We start from the raw sequence: 22,447 nt of genomic DNA, 5'->3' as shown, positions 1-22,447 counted from the left end.
AACCTTTTCGAGAAGGGAATATGGAAATCTAGGCATTTACAGGGCTTATGACCTGTCATTGGCTGGTTTAAGTGGCCACTTTACACACTGTGTAACATTCACCATTCTGCCCATGTTTGAACATCCACATTTCCTCAACTCTTCCATCTGTTGACTTTTGTGAAGTAAAAGAGCTGAAACCTTTATCACGTGGGTGAAATTCATCCGGCTGAACCAAATCACCTACTAAGCAACGCCTGAAAACAATTTTCCAATTTTTATACTTCTTCTTTTACCAGGTAGTAATTCAACAATGTTTGATTATGTCCAAATGCTTGCAGACTGGCTGGATTTCCTCCCTAGGGAGTTGTTCATATTTAAATTTATTTCAACAGAGAGGGAAAACCTTTTTGAGAAGGGAATATGGAAGTCTAGGCATTTACAGGGCTTATGACCTGTCATTGGCTGGTTTAAGTGGCCACTTTACACACTGTGTAACATTCACCATTCTGCCCATGTTTGAAATTAAATAAATTTAAATATGAACAACTCCCTCGGGAGGAAATCCAGGCAGTCTACAAGCATTTGGACATAATCAAACATGTTTTGTACATTATCGTTTTCCTTTCTTGTCTCGTAGAAAATTCGTCCTATGATCCACCCAAATATTCCAATTTTGAGAGCCATTTTAAACGAGTTATAAATAACTCACTATTAGAACAAGGGAATCATAGGTGACAGAGCGGGGTTCTAACCTCGGGCCACTGATCCGCCAGTCCGCGACACTAGCCACGGGACCACAATCCGATTGGTTTTGTGTTTGCCTACTTATCCATACGTTTTTATTGTGATAATTTCTCTCCTACTTTATCGGCCATTTCATGACATTCGGTTGTAAGAGCTAAATGGATACCTACCCAAAACACAGTGACCCGCCCTTTATAGATAACAATTTTCAAGTCCAATGTTGTGTTCGCGAATAGATAAACAGCACTTAATCATTATTACCTCACAATAATTAATATTAAGAATAATTATGCCCCATAGTAGAATGGTCTAGATATTGTTTTGTGTTTTATCTGCGTTTATTGCTATATTACGGGGATTACACTGCATTTATTGCGAATTGGGCGTCAATTACAATGTTTTTATCTTAGCTTTTTTATTAATTGATACAAGTACCATCGTAAATGAAATATGATAAAAAAATAACATGCAATTACGCCGAAATATATAAATGTAGTTTTGTAGATGCTTTTAAAAAATGATAATCTTAATAATGGGAAGTTACCATTTATCTTCAATTTTATTTACAAAGTAAAATGATGTTTTCTGTATGAAAAAACGGATATGTTGAATTTTTTTTTTAACATGTTCGATTACAGGTAACCGACGAAGATACATTTAATTTTTATACAAATAAATGTATCTATTTTCGTACTTAAATATCGATTTTACTTTATACCGCTTCGATATGTACCAATGAAGATTGCGGGCCTTACTTAAAAACCTGGGTACGTATTCTGATGGGAAGTTAAAATTTATCTTCAATTTTATCTACAAAGTAAAATTAAGTTTTCTGTATGAAAAATATAATATTTTTACATTTTTTTTAAACATGTTCAATTACCGGTTACCGACGAAGATACCTTGAATTTTCATACAAATATACACGTCTTTGTACTTTGTATAAATATCGATATTAGTTTATACCGTCTCAGTATATACCGATGAAGATAGCCGTTCATAATCGCGGCCCTAGGCTGCGATTATGGACGTTATCTTCATCGACGGTATAAAGTAACATCGATATTTATGTACGAAAATGTGTATATGAAAATTCGAAGTATCTATATATATAATTGAATATATTTAGAAAAAAATTTGTCAACATATTCTATTTTTCTTACAGGAAACTTAATTTTACTTTATAGATAAAATTAAAGATATATTATAACTTCCCATTTGAATACGGGCCTTGGTATAAAGTTACGCCTAGACATAGTGATATACAGGGTGGGAATGTGGGCGGATATACCATCCTTAGTACAGTGGTAGAATTTTTTGATTTGCAGGTCTGCAAAGATACATTTTTTTTGATAAATGTTTATAACGTGGTTTCAAATTAGTATTTTTATTTTAGTAATTAAATGGGACGCATATGAATTTGATATAATTTAATTAGGTTGATTGAATAGGTTGACTAGAATTTCACATTCCTTTCTCAAAAATGATCTCCATCTCTGTTGTAATATATATATTTATATATCAATGCATAATATGACCCAAAAACTTTTTTAAAAATTGGTGCACCGAACCATTCGTATTTTTAGCCGTGTAGGCTACAGAGCAATAGCGAAAAATATGAAATGGATTTAAAATAATCAATTTTATTTTCAAAATCAATATGGATATTGTGAAGAAATGTTTTCATATATAATTTTGGAAAAGGAAATATAAAAAAATTAGTCTCTAGAAAAACGCGACATCTTTGGCATTATTAGTTGTGACGTCAAGATTCGAGACGATGTTATAAAAAAAACTTGAATGGTTTGAACAAATTTGAAAATAAACATGAATCGTGACGTAGTAGGAGCGTGGGCAATGCAATGTCCGTTTTCGCAGGAATTCAAAATTATAAATTTAAAAATATTTTTTATCCTACCAATAAGTAATAAAAAATATTTTTTTTTACTGGACGTATTTCATAGCCGTATACTTTAAAAACGTTTAAAAACTGTGATATTTTCCTATTCGTGGTTAAAAGAATTTGTTTCCATTAATACTTATTTATTATCGCCATTAACACAGTTTGGAATAAAGATGGATTGGCATGGGTTAGCTCGAAGTCATGTTTTTCTTTTTATTTTCATATACTTGTATAAATACAATAAATTAAAAAAATATATATAAACTATTATAAATAAACAACTATAAAAGTGTAAGTCACTCTCCAAGCACAAGAGTTAGTCTCTTTGTTTGGAGAGTTACAGTGATAACATTTACTAGATGTTTAAAAGTAGTTAAGTTTAGAATTTTACAAAAACTTGTACTTTTTATGAAATTTATGAATAAAAAATTAAAAAAAAAAAAAAAACTCACTATTAGAAAATGGGAATCAAGTTGGGGTAGAGTGGGGTTCGAACCTCGGATGTCTGATACGTGAGTCCGCAACACTAGCCACGTGACCACAACCTGGTTCGGGTTTACGATCCTGTGTCAATTAAAAAAAATGATTTTATTGAACTTAAATTCTTGGGGTTAATAGGCTTTCGTATCGCTTCTGGTTATTCCTACGTATATTATAAATGAATCATATTAAGATAAACTGGGTTAACGTTTTACGCTCCACATTTGTTATATTACGATAGATTTGTACAACATACAAACATAAATATTATTAAAACTGAATAATCTAATTATACTGTTTATTTGTTTATGTTAAATCACTATTTTATTTAATGATTATTATTTATATTAAGATAAAATCTTCAGCCTCCAAAAACAATAATTATAATAACAATAATAATCTCGGCAGATGAAGAATACAGTTCTGTGTGTAAAACTGAACCAGAACTCTGGCCGAGTGTTTTCAACTCGATGGCTACTTAACTCTCAGGTGTAATATATATTTAAATTTATTTCAACAGAGAGGAAAAACATTTTTGAGAAGGAAATATTGAAGTCTAGGCATTTACAGGGCTTATGACCTGTCATTGAGTGGTCATAAGCCCAGTAGATGCCTAGACTTCTATATTACCTTCTCTTAAATATTCTTCATCTCTGTTGTAATACGTTAATATAAACAGCTCCCCAGGGAGTTGAATCCAGTCCTTGTCTACAAAAATTTGGACAAACTCAAAATATTTTTGATAAATCCACCTGGTCCATGAAGAAGTATAGAAATTGAAAAAATAAGATTTTCAGGCGTTGCCTAGTATGTAGGTGAAATAATTCAATTAGATGAATCTCACCCGCATAAATAAAGGTTTCAGCTCTTTAACTTCACAAACATTAACAGATGAAATAATTTAAGGAATAAGAATGTTCGAATATGGGCAGAAGGGTAAATGTTACACAGTGTGTAAAGTTGCCACTTAAACTAGCCAATGACAAGTCATAAGCCCTGTAAATGCCTAGACTTCCATATTTCCTCCTCAAAAATGTTTTCCTATTCTGTTAAAATAAATTTAAATATGAATAACTCCCTAGGGGGGAAATCCAGCCAGTTTGCAAGTATTTGGACATACTCAAACATTGTTGTAACATATATTTTTTCTAGAAGTATCTAAAATACCCTCATTTTTCAATGTTAAAAATGTTTAAAAAAATTACATCATGTATAATAGGAACAATACTTAAATTAATTAATTAAAAACTACATCGGGTTGTGGTCCTGTGGCTAGTGTCTCGGACTCACGGACCAAAGGTCCGTGGTTCGAATCCCACTCCACCCCAACTCGATTCTATTTTCTAATAGTGAGTTATTTACAACTCGTTGAAAATGGCCTTCAAATTAAATATTTGGGTAAATCATAAGAACGCAAATATTTCTTTTTAAAAAAAAAAAAAATAATAAAAACGACAAAAAATAAATATTATAATTTATTTTTTCATTTGAAAAAAAAACAGTCATTTCTGCAATAGAGACATACTACGAATACCGATAAAAACATGTGAAATGGATTTAGAAAAGTTAATTGTATTTTCAAAAAGAATGTTTTCATATATAATCTTTTAAATAAAATTGTAAAAAATGTCTACAAAAACGTGACATGACGTTAAGATTCCTGACGATGTTCTGTATAAATTTAAACGGTCACAAACAAAGTTCGAAATTTAACCGAAGCGTGACGTATTAGGGGCGTGGCCAATGCAATGAACCGTTTTCGCGGGAATTCAAAATTTTTTTTTTAAAATGCTACGAATAAATACAAAATATTTTTTTTACTCGACAGTATTTTATAGTTTTAGTTTTAGTACAATTTAAAGTTGTAATAAAAAAAAGTGATATTTCCTTATTCGCAAAATTCGCTAATCAATTGTTTTCCTGTGATGGAGCTTCAGCTAGTTTTTAATACCAACCCAGTGCCTATGCACCACAGATATAAAAATATTTTTAAAAAATGTTAATAAAAAAATAACTTGTCTTCAACAGAATGTTGTCTGGATAAATTATTTTGGTTACAATTCGTTTAATCAAATTATTTGGTTTGTGCCCTTGGGAAATTAATCAATTGAAGCCACAATATTCAATTGACGTGTGGACCCAATTGATTTTGGCTTCAGCATACACCACATAGTACATGGATTCGTTGTTATGTCTATTATATTCCGTCTTCTTAATTAACTAAATAATTAAAAGACATCTATTGACGAAAGTTGATAAGGTTACCAAGAAAACGATCTTGAAAGGAGGGTGAAAAGAGGAACAAAATGAACAACGCACTAAGTATAGTAAGTGCCAATCAAAACTAGACTAGCAGTGCACAATGGAGTTTTAGTCCCGACGAAAGTGAAACATGGAACTGGCAAAGAAATTATGAAAGCAGAGTACGCGGCTAGTTGACCCAATAATTCAATATAGATTAAGAATATGGGGCCTAAGTTTCAAATCTTATACAGACAGAGTCCTGAACCTACGAGTACAAATTTTAAAAACTATCGTACCTGTCAAAATAAATATTGAGACAAAAGACAATAATCAAATATTATTTGATTATGTTAACGTTTTGCCGATTAACAGTGTCAGTAAAAGATAGAGACAGATCATTTCCTCGATTGCAGTTTTAAACTCAAAGTAACCCATCAGATCGTGAGCCGACAAGTATTGGCACAGCAGCTGACGGTGGCACGACAGAAGAACTGGCGGCCTCCGTGGTGTAGTGGTCAAGACGCTTGACTTACGCACGGAAGGTTCCGGGTTCGATTCCCGGTGAGAACACTAAAATTAAAAATGTTATTTTTCTCAAGCCTGGATGCTCTGTGATGTAATTCACCACTGTAATTAGGCCTCCTGGCCTGTTGTGGTGCAAAAAAAAATGTTAAAAAAAATAAAAAAATGTAAATGTAAAACTCCTATGGAGATAAAACAATGTGGAGTGTAGTACCAAAACTGTTTAATTTAATACCTGTTGAAAATCGTGAGGAAAAAAACCTAAATACATTTGAAAAATTTGCCAAAAACTTATTAAAAACAGCAAGGGAAACTTAAGTGTGCACATACATAAATATATTATATTCTTCATTTATTATTAATCTATGTACTTGCCTTTTATAAATTTTTAAAAAAAGCAATGTAACCCGCAGACAAGCTTAGGCTTTGCGGTAACAAAAATACAATTGTGTATGTTATTTATTTATTAATACGGAAAGTCTATATAAAATATTTAAGGCTCATACAGTAGACACTCTTTATAAAATAAATTCCACTATATAACAATGTTTGATTATGTCCAAATGCTTGCAGACTGGCTGGATTGGAGCCAATGACAGGTCATAAGCCCTGTAAATGCCTAGACTTCCATATCCCCTTCTCAAAAATTTTCCCTCTCTGTTGAAATAAATTCCATTATACAAATTTATAAAGAAGAAAAAATAAAAGAATATGAGATGAATAAGTCACTCAGATACCAAAATAATATTACAATTCCTAAATTCCACACAAGTCATGGTCAAAATATCTTTGTCTTCAAAGGTGTAAAAAATTATAATAATCTCCCCAATGAACTAAAAACAATTAAAAACAATATATCAATAAATAAATTTAAAGTAAATCTAAAGAAATTTTTTGAACACATGTAAAAACTGCATTAAATGTTAATTAGCATGAATGTATTATTATTTCATTAGAAGTGTGCACATAAATGTATTACATTCTTAATTTATTATTAAACTATGAACTTTCCTTTTATAAATTTTAAAAAAAAGCAATGTAACCCGCAGACAAGCTTAGGCTTTGCGGTAGCAAAAATACCATTGTGTATGTTATTTATTTATTAAAATAACTCTTAGACTAATGTTGGCTGGGGAGGTTGCACGACGTCTATAATGAACCCTCTAATAAATGTACAAAAATTAATACTTAGAGTGATGCTTCGATGTCCCCTGACATTTCCATCTGAGACGTTATTTCAATTTATGAAGGTACTGGACATTAGAATTTTTTTTAAAGAAGTCATTGGCACGTTTCTGGTCATGCGGTTACAAGAGGATATCCGAACAGAATTCTGGTACGAGGTTTTCCTGTAATTGGAATTATTTAATACCAAAAACACGTACGACTTTCTCTCAGAGAAATTTCTCTATTGTGTCCCTAAGAGTGTTCAACGTCCTGGATGAAGATATAAAGTTATCCAAAACGAAATCAATTTTCAGAAGTGTACAAGTTTGGATTTTGTCTAAGGCAAGAGATCATTGCAGGAATCTGCTGCGAGACACTGCTTAGATTTACATACTATTAAGCGTGTTGTCCAGGTGTTTATTCAAATTTATGTTAATGTATTTTTTTTTTTTGTATTTTTTTAATAATATGCATGCTTCCACTTTTCATTATATTGTATCACAAATCAACACGGGGCTCTTGAATGAACTTATGAATAAATAAATAAATAAATGTGTGGGAAATCGATGTAAGGCTGAGACGTGCATTATTAACAGCATCAAGAAAAGGGTGCTGCATTGGTATGGACATATAGAGCGAATGGACTAGATTACTAACTTTATTTGTTGTATTTTTCCAGTGGGGCAACACATTCTAAGCTGTGCATATATTCCGGTGGGGGAGAATTGCTCGCTAGTGTAGCGGGTCCGGGGACCAACTACTGGATGCTCGGGGTGGACGAGTGCGCTGCCAGGATAGCGAAAATGGTGGAACAGGGTAAACAGGCCGCACACATAGACCCCGACACCCAGCTGGACGTACTGGTGAGTTTGTTCTTTTTGATAAAAAACTAAAACTGAAATTTTAAATATTCTTTTTTAAAGCTTTTTGGGAGCTGCATTTTTTCATTTTGCATCATCATAAGCAGCTCATGCTGGTCCACTTCAGTAGCTGTGGCCAACTGGTTGGCCGTAGCTATTAGGTCTGTAGGACTCGCCCGTAAATCGATACTCTCTGTCATCCGACCTGCTATCGTCTTAAGAACAGTTCAGAAATTGGATCATACTTTTCCTGTGTCAAAACAATCAATTATCAATACACCCTAATTGCTGACACGCACGGATATCAAATTGCTGACAGCCAAGGAACTACTATACGACCTCAAGTCCCCACTAGGAAGTAAAGTGAACACTCTACAATAGGGAAATATCACATTTTTTACATTTTCAAAGTAATAAAGGTCTATGAAATAAATATAGTAAAAAAAATATTTTTTTGCTAATTATTAGTAGCATAAAAATATTTTTAAATTTGTAATTTTGAATTCCCGCAAAAACGGTCATTCCATTGGCCACGCCCCTGATACGTCACGATTCATGTTTATTTGTTCCTGGTCATTGAATTTTGTTAAGAACATTATCACGAATCTTGACGTCGCAACAACCTCGGCCAAACACGTCGCGTTTTTCTAGCAACGTATTTTAATAAAATTTATTTTTTACTTTTATGTATGAAAACATTTCTCCGCAATATCCATATTGATTTTGAAAATACAATTAATTATTCTAAATCCATTTTTTATATTTTTATCGGTAATCGTAGTATGTGACATTTCCCTATTACTGTATATATTATATCTTGTCATGTCATTCACTAGGAAGAAAAAATACACAAAATATACAAAAACACAAATATAATTGTCTACTACTTCACATAACAATTGCCGAGGAGAGTTCAGCGGTGCTATTCTGAACCGGTCTCGCAGCCATAGAAAACACTTTTATCTCGCGTATTTTGTATTTAAATACGTGAGATAAAAGCTTTTTCTACGGCCGCGAGAGCGTTTGGAATATCACCCCAGGGCCCCGATTACAATGGGAAGTTAACATTTATCTTAAATTGTATCTACCTTCTAAGGTTTTCTGAATGAATAGCAGAATATGCATACAATTTTTTTTGTAATCATGTTCGATTTCAGGTTACCGACGAAGATAATTGAAATTTTCATACAACTATGCACATTTTCGGACATAAATTTTAATTTAACTTTATAGACAGTCGACGATAACTCTATTAACTTGAAGATAAAATTTATCTACAATTTTATTTACGAAGAAAAATTCAGTTTTCTGAATGAAAAATAGAATATTTTAACAATTTTTTTTTCTAAACTTGTTCAATTGCCGGTTACCGACGAAGAAACTTTGAATTTTTATACAAATATACACACTTTCGTACATAAATATCGATATTAGTTAATACCGATGAAGATAGTCGTTCATAATCGCGGCCCTTATGCTGTGTGCGGTATGTGGTGGACAAGCTGTCGACTTTTTCAATGACTTGAATTACCCACCTGTACACGTACATTATATACTATCATATAGTATTACTATGCCATTCACTCCGTGCACACTTCGGTAACTATGAACAAGAGTATGCAAACAAAAAGTTGTTGGATTCGCTGGTAGATAGCAAATGTTAATGAACCATTTATTAGATAAAAGATAAAACTGTTTTTGCCAAAATCATGATCAATATCACACGCCCATGAGAGGTGCATGTTGACACAAAAATGTAGTTGCACGCATTATCTGCCTAATATTTACACGGGGAAAATTGAAGTAATCAATCATGAGAACGCCGTCCATAGACAATTTGTAAAGCCTTGGATGTGCCTGAAATACACTTGTGTGTGTGTGCTAAAATGATTATGCTAGAAAATGTAGAGTTGGAAATCATCATCTCCACTCAGCGAGATGATAATACAGGGGTTCTTTAAACCCTGTCACATCCGAAACCACGGTGATCAGTATGGGCAAGAAAAGATATTAGCATATTTAAAAAAATATTTCGAACAAAGAAACTTTTTGAAAATAAAATAATTTAAAAAACGAATGGTTGCTTACTTCTGCAGGGGAGAAGTGAGGGGAGCGCGGCGCAGTACCAGACTCTCCCCTTCCCCCTCCTCGTTTCACCCCTGCAGAAGTAAGCAACCATTTGGTTTTTTGATAAAAAAAAATTTAAAATTTTATTCGTTCTAAAATAATATTTTAATGTGCCAATATGTCTTCTTGCTCATACTGATTATCATGGTTGCGGATGTGACAGGGTTTAAAGAACACCCTGTATAACATAATATTTCCCCTTTCCGCACATTAGCGCAAAAAAATTTGGCCGCGGCCACTTTCATGTTTAATTTATTATCTTCAAATTATCACAACCAATTTTACATTGAATCGGCACCAATATTGTGGAATAACATTATTCAATTAATTAAATAAAACACTTTGCTATGGGACCACTTGAGTTAAAACAATGAATGAGTTTTATTTAATTATTTTATTTTATTTATTTAATACATATCAACCAGTACATACAAAATTTATGAATGACCTAATTTTAATTTAAATCTAATTTTCGGTTAACTTTACTCGTAAATAACGTACAGTGACCAACCGAATCAAGATTTTCAACTGAAACTGAATTTCGGCTTTTGTTCTAGTTTTAGTCGAAACCGAAACGTATATAATAAGTTAAAAGTCACTTAAAAACCCCCAAAATTAAGCGTTTTTATTGGCAACCCTCACGAGTTCATTAAACGAAATATCAATGAAATTAAAGGTTTTAAATGAGTAAATTGGTTTATTTTTAGTGCTTTTTGGTTCATTAATATTTTATACATATTTTTTTATATTTTTTTTTTATTTAAACGCCTTTTAGGCTTTTACATGTTTTTACATACATATATACAAATAAAGACAGGCATGTATTTTACAAAGAAGTAGCAAAAAATATAGAAATGATTTTTAAAAGAAAAAGAAAAATATCGAAAATATCATCTTTACATATTAGTATAAAAGTGGAAAGAACAGAGGTGCATTTTAAAATATGAAGACAGAAATGCATTTTATGCAAAGAAAGGAGCAAAAAATAAAAATTAATTAAGAAGAGAAAGAAAAATAAAAATAATAAATAAATAAAAAAAATCATTACATAGGTATTAGTAGAAAATATATTAGGATACATAATAATACATACATATATTGCAGTGGAGAACAGGAGTACATTTTTTCGTATAGGTTGTATAAAGAAAATCTTAAAATTAGAAGAAGTTATAAAAATACTTATTTAGAATACATAAACACCACAACAGGCCAGGAGGTCCAATTACTGTGGTGAATAGGGAAATATCACATACTAAGAATACAGATAATAATGCGTAACTTAGAGAGGAGCCCAAACGTAGGAAAACCATTATATGACTATTGGGTATTAAGTTAGCTACAGTTCGCAGCAAAACAATGGGCCGTACTCAGGTCGAGAATTTCCAAATGGATATTAATTTACATTGTAAATACTTTTAAATATGTACCTGTGTATTTATTATTGCAGGGTTATTCCAATTTATTTTTCTATAATTAGCCTATATTTATTTTATAAAACTGAATATACATACATGTGTGTTTTTATTTTTTTATTCATTTTATTTACAATATACTTATGTTACATTTATTGAGACATAAATCCCAAATCCATGGAACCAAATACCTGTGTTGAGTTTGTTTGTTTGTCCGTCACATCTCCAAAACGGCGAGTAGTAGCGGCCTGAAATTTGGACACGTCATTTTAGATGCGATTTCAAAGTTGACGTTGCTATTTTTGAGTAAAATTTTAATAGACCTCTACTCGATAAATCTCAAACTTTATATGGATGCCTAGTACGGCCCTGACATATTGCCTATAATCAACTGTCATTATCATAAGTAAACATACTTTAATTCACAAATTTATCCCCTAAATTGAGAAAAAATAGTGTCTGAAGTAAATATGTTGATATTAGGAAAGTTTTTAAGCAACATAATACACGTGTCGGGACAATAAATGCCAAAAATCAATGTTAATCATGGGAAAATATTCGGAATCAATTACCTGTGAAAACTGACTCCTTTAACACCTTTGATGCTCCTACTGCTGCAACCAAACATACTGCAATTCACCATAGTCGATTTTTATTCATTATAACGTAAATATCCAAGTTATTTACAAACAAAGCCAAGCACAGCTACAAAAGCATCCGATCAAACCGTTATGTTTATGTTGTCAAATAAAACAAAATGGCCACCTATTGGTTGCTACAAAAAAAACCAACATCGCTTGCGTTCTATGAAACATAGTGATAGGGCGTCTCTCTAGGTTACGCATTATAACTCTGAGATATGGATATTGTGGAGAAATGTATTCATACATATCTAATATAAAAAAGTTTTTTTTTTTTTAAATACGTCGCTAGAAAAATGCAACATGTTTGGCCTTGACAGTTGTGACGTCAAGATTCGTGGCAATGTTAAAAGCAATTATAAATAAACATGAATCGTGACGTATTAGGGGCGTGGCCAATGGAATGACCGTTTCTGCGGGAATTCAAAATTACTAATTTAAAAATATTTTTTATGCTACCAATAATTAGCAAAAAAAATTTTTTTTTTACTGGACAGTATTTCATAGACCTTTATAACTTTAAACATGTTTTAAAAAATACTGATATTTCCTTATTAAATTCCCGAAAAAATATGTGTATTTTTTTCAGCATAGATTTAAAGAAAATTATGTTTTTTCTTCTCTTATTTCTACTATTCGATCGCAATTCTATTGTATAATTCTATTTTTTTTTAAACTAAACGTTTAATTATTATTAATATGTAAAGCATTAATTTTGTGGTCAAATATTTTACGAAATGTTATTAAATATTTGTATATAACCACTTACTGGCTTTTCTATGTCTATCGGTTAAAGACGTACCCGTCCCTTCATCAGGACACCAACTAAACCAACATGCAAAACTCACTATACACCTTCACCATAGTTGTTACACAAAAATATAAAACGAACACGACATGCATGTTAATAAGCATGTGCACTGATTAGATTGTGAACATGTTTTATTTTGTTTGAGAAATAGTTTTTAAAAAAGGGGGAAGGGATGGAAGGAGGAGCTTGAGTTTATTAGGTTTATTTATTTAGGAAATCATACAGTCTTTATATAAATACAAGGTACAAAAGAACAATTTAAAAAAATAAGACCAATTACAGATTTCACACTAATTTATTATGAATGCAGGAGGAGAGGGAAAAAAATAAATACAATTCAAAATTATTTTTTAAAAATATTTTTTAATAATAAGTACATAAAAGGGAGAAGACATTGTATAGCTCCAACTCTACTTTCTTCCCCTCTCTCTCTGCTTCCATGAACATTTATATTTCTTAGTAAAAATTTACAACCAACAATAATTCATTTGATGCAGGTAGTAGATGTACATATGAATTAGTTAAAATTAATAGTTAAAATTAAAAGTTAAAGTCAAAATTAAAAGTTAAAATTAAAAGATAAAATTAACAGTTAAGTAGGAGATAAATTTGTTCGTCGGGGTTCATGTTTGTTCTAATCAGTGCATGTGCTTATTAAAATGCATATCTTGTTGGTTTTACATTTTTGTGCAACAACTGTGGTGAAGGTGTATAGTGGGTTTTGCATGTTGGTTCAATTGGTGTCCTTACGGTACGTCTCGAAACTGGTGGACATGTAAGTGGTTATATGCAAATATTTAACAACATTTAGTTTAATTATTATCATTGCTAGGTATTAAAGTGATCCCTTTGCTTCAGGGTTTGTCCCTATCAGGCTGCGAACAAGAAGCTGGGAACAGCCGGCTGGAGTTGGCGGTGAAGACCGTAGCACCTCATGCAGCCAAAGCTCTCCTCGTGTGTTCCGACACCAAGGGAAGTGTGGCAACTGCAGCCCCTGATGGGGGCATTGTCATCATCAGTGGTGAGATGATTATATAAGAAAAAATATACATTCTTGACCAACATTTTACCAGCTATTAACTGTTTTTATATCTGGTAATTCTAGAACCAGAACCCTGGATTCAACTCAATAACTAATCTAATAAATGCTAATGAATTTTACAGTATTTTTTCAATCAAAATTACACGATTAGAGTTCAAAACGCTTATAACTCAACAATATAACAATTTTTGTTTAATATATATATCATAATTAACTGAATATTATAAATAATTCAATCCAACACCATACTGTTAATGAAGGAAAATACCTAGATGCACTTTGACAGTAGTTTGTTTGGTTTTAAGCTGAATTTTTAATGAAATCAAATCAAGTTCTGCACAAATTTTATTACACAGAAGTCAAAAAAGACAAAAACTGCATGAATCTCAAGGGTTTGCTTTCGACCTGATGAAACACAGTCTCACAAAGTGAGGGTTATCACTAGAGCCCTTGCAGGGCATTGCAGATTAAATAAACACCTTGCTAGAATCAACATTTCTGAAACTTCTAGATGTTAGTTTTACAGTGCAGATGATGAAACACCTATACACTATATGTGAATGTGATGCTTTATATCATAAAACAAGCTGTATCGTCGAGGGGATACTGGTTAAACCTTAGGGTGTGAGGGCGCTTACCCCTACCTCCACTCAGTAGCCAAGCTCTTTGAAGACCTGAGCTTCAAGGACTAAAACTAATTTACAAGGAACTTGCACAGTCTAGATCTACACAGGTCGCAATGGCGTCAGTTGATATAGCCTAAACCCATTAACAAAATATTCTTTTCTCATATGAAAGGCATACGTAATAAGAATCTAAATCACATGACACCATGAGATGACATTCACGGTCATTGGCATATTTTGTGACGCTTTTTTTACTATAGGGTGATTTTTGTTTGTAGGCACCGGGTCTAATACACTTCTCTGTAACCCGGACGGCACGCAACATGGTTGTGGTGGATGGGGACATATGCTAGGGGATGAAGCTGGTGGTAAGTACCTACACATTTTACAGAAAAATTTAGATAATGCTGCTTCAATTTACTAGTTACCTTCTGAGCAATTGACCTAGCTCGAAGGACCAAAAATGGTAGGATTCCTTTTAGTGAATTCTATTCAAGGGCTGTTACTTTGGTGAAGATATGTCCTATTACATTACATTTATTGCTTTACAGTGACAGTCAGCATTGAGTAGCGGATTTAACAAAAAAAGAGCAAGAACTCACAACCCACATACATAAAATTAATCACAAATGGTAAAAAAAAACTTTAAATAATTACCCCACGAAATGGACACAGCAAAACACACATTTTAAATGGATTTGGATAATGTTTTAACTAAACTGAGAAATTTAGAAGATATTCAACAAAAACCCACACAACATAATATTTTTTTAAATTTTTTAGATATTTTTAAATTCTGAATCTTACTTATCATCAAGATAAAGAACTGGACTTGGCTCAAACTGTTGCAAATTTACTTACTTTCTTAATCCATGTCCGCTCCCTAGGTTGAGCATATGGCGTCCCAAAGTTCAGACGTAAACTGCCCTTGAACTGTCAGCCATGGACATCCAGGACCGCAAGAACCTGATGCCTTGTCAAGTAGGCAAGCGTGGTTAAAGCTCTTGGGAGACATTCGTAATATATGAGCCCAGCCAGCCATATCTTCTGCTTGATGACGATTGTCGTGAATTTAAGGAACAGTTTTTCTGATAAACCAACCATTAAGAAAATATAATAAAAAGGCTTTAAATGTTTTGTCAATGACCTAGGTTTTTAGGCAAATTTATCACACTAACTACTGTTTATTTAAAACGCTAACAACTATTTTCATTTTTTTTCAGCATACTGGATCTCTCACAGAGCAGTGAAAATGATATTCGACGACCACGATAACTTCATGAAGCCACCGCACCCCACTGACTATGTGTGGGAAGCCGTGAAGAAGCACTTTAATGTCACAAACAGAACCGACCTCCTCGATCATTGCTACGCCCACTTCTCCAAGCCCATGTTTGCAGGTCATAATATTTTCTAACATATAGTAAAAGACGGTATCAATCAATAAACAGATTATATATTAATATTTGCGTTAAATAAAAACCAACATTTCCTCACCTAACTTATCTTAAAATAAATAACATTGTTGGATGAATAAATTATGTATTGAAAAGTTCTAGTTGTTCAACAATATTTTTAAAAAAGATTACCCCAGAGGCGTAGATTTATTCAAAGCAGATCGTAGATCAGAGGCCTGAGATTTAAACCATGCTCTGCGACAACTTAAGTCCCATTTTCGAGCACAGTTATTTACGAATTATTTTATCATAATTGAAATATTTGGTCAAAATTGAGATATTTGGTCAAATTTGAAATATTTCGTCACAATTGAAATATTTTGTCAAAACTGAATAATTTAGTCAAAATTGAAATATTTTGTCAAAATTGAAATATTTTGTCAAAATTAAAATTATTCGAAATGCCTCCTAAATTAAAATATTTAGGCAAATCATAAAATAACTTTTCGATACTTCTATAATTAATTGTGTTTTAATAATAATAGTTGTATTTGTTTGAACACAAAACACGTGTAGGATTTTGATAATTGTTGGGGTTGGAGTTCCTAACTCTAACCTAACCCAGTTGGAGATTGACAGAAGAAACAAAATCGTGTACCTATTCGTATGCGTATTTATCACATAGTGAACAGGATCAGCACTTTTTTATGGAGCCTGAGTGTAACAGCGATATCGACTGGCTAGAACTCACTGACTGACTGGACTACATGTTGGAACTGACGTTCCCGTTGACTGATGTTCCCATGCCCTGTGGTCCTTTTATAGGCCGTTTTCCTTTGTTCTTCATGAATTAAATTAATTGACTCCAGGACCTCTGGATATGTCATTCAATTTTGTTATTGAGTTAACGTCCTGTATGCAATATTGTTAGTCTTACACAACATAATATATTTTAGTCAATATAAAATGCCGAGTGGCTTCTTGGGTCAGTGCTCCATATTTCAGATTTAATAATTTGGCACGTATGTGTGTCATCCATGACTGGACTTTGACCCCTTCACACATCGGGTTGTGGTACCGTGGCTAATGTAGCAGACTCACAGATCAGAGGTCCGAGATTAGATGAGAACTAGATTTCCATTTTCTAATAGTTATTTATAACTCGTTGAAAATGGCCTCCAAAGTTGAAATGTTTAGGTAAATTGTAAGAACTCTAATATTTATTTTTATTAAAAAATAGCGTAATTTCATAAACAATATTTTTGTGATATAATTATAATATTTCTATATGTACATTTGTGGGCACTGATTAATAACCAACCATATTGTAACCACTGTATAAAGACAGTGAAAGTGTTTTGTTAAAACACATACATTTTTTAGTGTAAAATTTTAAATTTCTGATTTTTCAGGTCTTTGTGCAAAGATAGGAGAAGGCGCCAAGCTCGGTGATCCATTGTGTCTTTACTTATTCAAAGAAGCTGGGGGCTTAATGGCCAGGACGATTCTAGCCCTCAAACCCAAAATACATCCTTCGCTGTATGAAACAAACCCACTGAAGATAATTTGCGTTGGATCTGTCTGGCTCAGTTGGGACTATATCAAGCCGGGATTCTTACAAGTTCTGGAAGAAGATAAACTGTCTTTTGATATAGAATTTGTTCGGCTGACGACATCCACTGCCTTAGGAACCATCTATCTTGCAGCGGACTTCATCAAATATAATTTCAAGAGGGAATTTAAAAAGAATTACAATGTTTTCTTTAAGTACGAAGGGAAGCTGAAGTTTGGGAAAGGTACAATGACCAATGGAAACTCATGCAAGAATACTGTCACTAATGGAGTGCATGCTTAAACTGTTTATAATTTCTAATCATGCAGCCTGCATCCAAACATTTAGATTAATCTAAAATGAAATCCTGTATTTAAAAAGAGTATTTTATGCTATTACATGGGTCAGTAAATGGTACAAGATCTTGTGCAGTTTCTTGTACCATCTTATCCTCGTGTCAAATCTTGGTCCGTTTTATTTACTGTTTTACAAGAGACAGTTTCTGGGATTGAAAATTGCACGTAAGCATAGACAGTACGTAGATGTTTTCAGCACCATGACAGATAATGGGCAGTTTCACAGTTGATCAAACGAGCTATCTTACACGAGACACGTCTACTGACAACTAACAATATACTATTCTGCGATTAACAATAAAAATCAGGTTTCTAAAATAACATGGAACCTTATTGAAAATCAGTATTTCCAGCGGTGAAATAAGTAAGACTGCTGATAAATCAAGTGACATAAGCAACAACAAATACACCGTGACAGTTGAAGTTAATAGATACAGTATCACAGGCATGTCATTTTTTACACGCACGCAGATCTTGGTTAAAATATTTGTTGTTATAATTGTTGTTGTAAAAACATGTCCTAATTTTTCTGAATGTGACCACAGATTTCACCCAATTTGCGTATTACACGACACAATATTAATTGGGTCAAATCTTGCACAAGATCTTATACCATTTTCTGACCCATGTAATGCAGATAATTAAGATAACAGAGTATAGAAACCTACATAAATATGTTTGTGAGTGTCACGAAATTTCTACTTTAGCCATTCAAGTTGCATGGTTTCATTAATGAAGTAATATTTTGTATACCCACATAATTTATATTATATTAAATGAAGTATAAATTAATAGACACGTCACAAGAACCTTATAGATGGCATTTCAATTTGTGGGTAATTGCCTTTCTTTTCTTGTCGTCATTCTCCATCACATCAAACTCTTGTATTTTCGTACACATTTTCGTACATAAATATCGATGTTAGTAAACTAAACGGCATAAATACTGTCTCGATGTGTACCGACGAAGATAGCATTCATAATCGCGGCACTGGACTCTTATTCTTAACGCTTGTATGGCGCTTATTTACATACTAAATGCGCGCTATGCCTATTTTTAGAATAGCAGCGCTGTAGATGGAAAGATTCACGCTTTCCAAAACTATATACATAGAATTGCTCCAAAATAAATTCAAGTGGTCTCATAACAAAGTGTTTTATTCAGTAAATTTAACTAGAACTAATAAATTTTGTTTTAGTTTTTAGTCACAGAAATCTATTTAGGTTAAGTTAGTGTTATGGATTATGTAAATAAAACATAAAGTTTATTTGAAATTAAGATCTGTAAATACATGTAATATGAAATTATAGATGAATTAATCAATTTTTTTTTCAGTCTATCAAAAGGCCGATAAAATTTACCAGCACAATTTGTAAAACAAAGACTATTAAATTATTCAAATAATCAAATTTATATAAACAAATTTGTATTGGGAGGCAACCATAAAATTAACAATTACATCCAGTTTTTTAGGAATTCTTTCTTAAAAGTGTGGCTAGTGTCTCGGACTCACGGACCAATGGTCTGTGGTTCGAATCCCACTCTACTCCAACTTTATTTCCATTTTCTAATAGTGAGTTATTTACAACTCATTGAAAAATGGCCCTAAAAATCAAATATTTGGGTAAATTATAAAAACTCAAATATTTCTTTAAAAAAAAAAAAAAAAATTGAAATCTTAAAATCTTGTTTGTTAGAATGTTGTTATTATTTTAAAAACTAAGCAAACACCTTTTCTTTTCCGTTCTCAAGCTATTGGTGACAAAAATTCATTCACATATTTTTAATTTATAAATAGCATTTTTTAATTTATGAAACCTGCTATAAGTGTATATTTTACATCTTTATTTCAGATAAGTTTGAAATATTTTTTAATATCTGTATGGTCACTGTTTTAATTTTGTATGATAGGTCATTGTACATTTTGAGTCCGTTGTTTCATTATTTTAGTTTAGAGTTATTAATGCCTTGTTAAAAATTCCCCAAAACAATTAAATGTATAAGTAAATTATAAAAATATTTATTTGAAAAATACTAGATAGTGAACATTGGAAATTTATTTAATTTTTTATTTGTTGCAAGAAGTCTTACGCTAAAGTTGCCAATTAAGGACTTTGAAATATTTTAGAGTAAAAACACCTTTTTAAATTAATACTTCATGTCGGCCATGTTGGGATTCGAACTCGAAACCTCTCATGGTAGGCTGACGCGCTGATAGTATTTAATTGACTAGTGATGTTAAAAATGTAGATTTATAAAATGGTATAATCATAAATACTTAAAAAGCCATGCCTAAATAAATTAAATCAAATGTGTGTGTACACATAGAATACATTATATTTTGTATATTTATATTAGAAATCTGTTTTTTTTCATTAATTATTGGTACCTACTTACCATGCTCTTATATCAAATATTGATAGAAACTTATATGATGTTAAAATGATTACTATGACTGCCCCCAGCGCGAGATGTATCAATCAAATCCCAACACAAATTTACGGGGTCATAACTGGAAGCTCTATCGTCCCCAATTCCACCTCAATCCCAAGAAAAACTTCCTTTCCAGCAACTGGAATAAATTGCCAAGCCTAGTTGTCCATTCCATTTCTGTCAACCAGTTCAAAAACCATTTGGATGCTTTTTTGAAGGCGAACGCAGACAAAAAGCAGTACACAAGATATAGGCGCACCGGCAGAGGCTGCCTGCCTATAATGTATAATAATAATAATATTATACATTAATTTTAAACATTAATTTGTACTATTGAAGTATTTGGTCAAACCAGCCTTGCTTAATCTTAAAATTGTAGACAACTACTTAAAAAATAATTCTAAATTTATTGCAACAGACGGAAAACATTTTTGAGAAGGGAATATGGAAGTCTAGGCAGTTACAGGGCTAAGTGGCCACTTTACACACTGTGTAACATTCATCATTCTGTTTATCTTTAAACATCCATGTTTCCTCAACTCTTCCATCTGTTCATCTGTTGACTTTTGTGAAGTAAAGGAGCTGAAACCTTCATTTGTGGGTGAGTTTCATCCGGCTGAACCAATTCACCTACTAGGCAACGCTTGAAAACATTTTTTAATATTTGTTTAAAAATAACTGTTGCAATGTGAGGAAGCAAATTACACACCTAAAGATAAAGTGGCAGGGTATTTTTTCCTACCTACCTGTGCGCCTACAAGTAAACGGCGCAATTTTATCAATTTGATGTAGAAATAATGATTTGATAAACTTAATATTTTAGCGAAAAAATGTTTGATTCTCTTATGACTCAATCTGAGAAAAATTATGCATCATTTTACGTGGCAATCAAGTATTTTCAATTGTTTTTATATGAATATGTGTTGAATTTCTTGTAAATATACTTTATCAACTTGTATGTTCTTTGTTTTTCTCTTCCCATAACCTTTTAGTGTCAAAGAAACTATTTCTTTTAAGTCGGCGAGTTAGTGGCCTCCGTGATATAGTGGTTAAGACGCCTTAACTCAAGCACAGAAGGTTCCGGGTTCGATTACCAGTGAGAACACATTTTTTTAAATGTTTTTCTCACGCCTGGGTGTTCTGTGCTGTAATTCACAACTGTGATTGAGCCTCCTGGCCTGTTGTGGTGCGAAAAAAAACAAGACATGAAAAATAACATACCCACCTTAACCCTTGAGTGCCAAACTAGCGGGACGCAAAATTTACCTCAACTGCAGAGCATTTTGCCACTCACACTGATTTTTTTAGCCTTTTTTTGTAATCTCCGATGGATTGCAATCTTGGTTGGCCTCTGTATAAACAGTAAATTTATGTACTTTTAACTCTCCAGTAATGTCTATTAAAAAACCAAAGATCGAGTCACAAAACTGTGCATTTTTTTTCAATAAAAACCAATGTACATGACAACGGGGAAATATCACATACTACGAATACCGATAAAAATATATGAAATGGATTTAGAATAATTAATTGTATTTTCAAAATCAATATGGATATTGTGGAGAAATGTTTTCATACATGAATGTAAAAAAGAAATTCAAAAAATATGTTCGTAGAAAAACACAATGTGTTTCGCCTTGGTTGTTGTGACGTCAAGATTCGTGATATTGTTCTACACAAATTTCAACGGCCACAAACAAATAAACATGAATCGTGGCTTATTAGGGGCGTGGCCAACGGCATCACCGTTTTGGCGCAAATTCAAAATTACAAATTTAAAAGTATTTTTTATGTTCTAATAATTGGCAAAAAAAATTTTTATTGTGGACAGTATTACATAGACCTTTATTACTTTAAAAATGTTTTTAAAAAATCTGATGTTTCCCTATTCATCGCTTTACAGTTTAATAATCTTTGATATATTGGTCAGTTCACACACATACTTTTTGCTATTTGGGGGCGAATTTCCAGCCGTAACCACAAAAAACAGGATTTCGTGCTTTACGTTTTACATACATTCCCCCTCCCTACTGTACCGCCTCCCTTACGCGTAGCGAGACTTTAGATCAGTATTTTTCAACAATCGGGGAGAGAAGAGCGCGATACCATATAGCTCCTCTCGAAACAGAATTTTATTAAAAATGTAC

At 32.4% G+C, this 22,447-nt stretch overlaps 1 protein-coding gene across 2 annotated transcripts in view; it reads left to right on the top strand.

Moving 5' to 3' along the window:
* Nagk (N-acetylglucosamine kinase) overlaps window positions 1–19,018 on the top strand; it is a 37,514-nt gene extending 18,496 nt beyond the window's left edge. For both annotated transcript variants that reach the window (XM_088227131.1, XM_088227130.1), the window contains 5 exons: window positions 7,722–7,905; window positions 13,752–13,914; window positions 14,840–14,929; window positions 15,785–15,961; window positions 17,371–19,018. In XM_088227131.1, the coding sequence (XP_088083257.1) occupies window positions 7,722–7,905; window positions 13,752–13,914; window positions 14,840–14,929; window positions 15,785–15,961; window positions 17,371–17,813 (1,057 nt within the window). In that variant the 3' untranslated portion in view covers window positions 17,814–19,018. The remainder of the gene's footprint in view (window positions 1–7,721; window positions 7,906–13,751; window positions 13,915–14,839; window positions 14,930–15,784; window positions 15,962–17,370) is intronic.
* The last annotated feature ends 3,429 nt before the right edge of the window (window positions 19,019–22,447 follow it).

Source organism: Micrasema longulum, unplaced genomic scaffold (genome assembly GCF_059751315.1).
Source record: "Micrasema longulum isolate JH-2025_06_02 unplaced genomic scaffold, ASM5975131v1 h1tg000488l, whole genome shotgun sequence".
NCBI classification, from domain to species: domain Eukaryota; kingdom Metazoa; phylum Arthropoda; class Insecta; order Trichoptera; family Brachycentridae; genus Micrasema; species Micrasema longulum.
The sequence above is the reverse complement of the archived record's forward strand: the minus strand, read 5'-3'. Positions and strand labels throughout refer to the sequence as shown.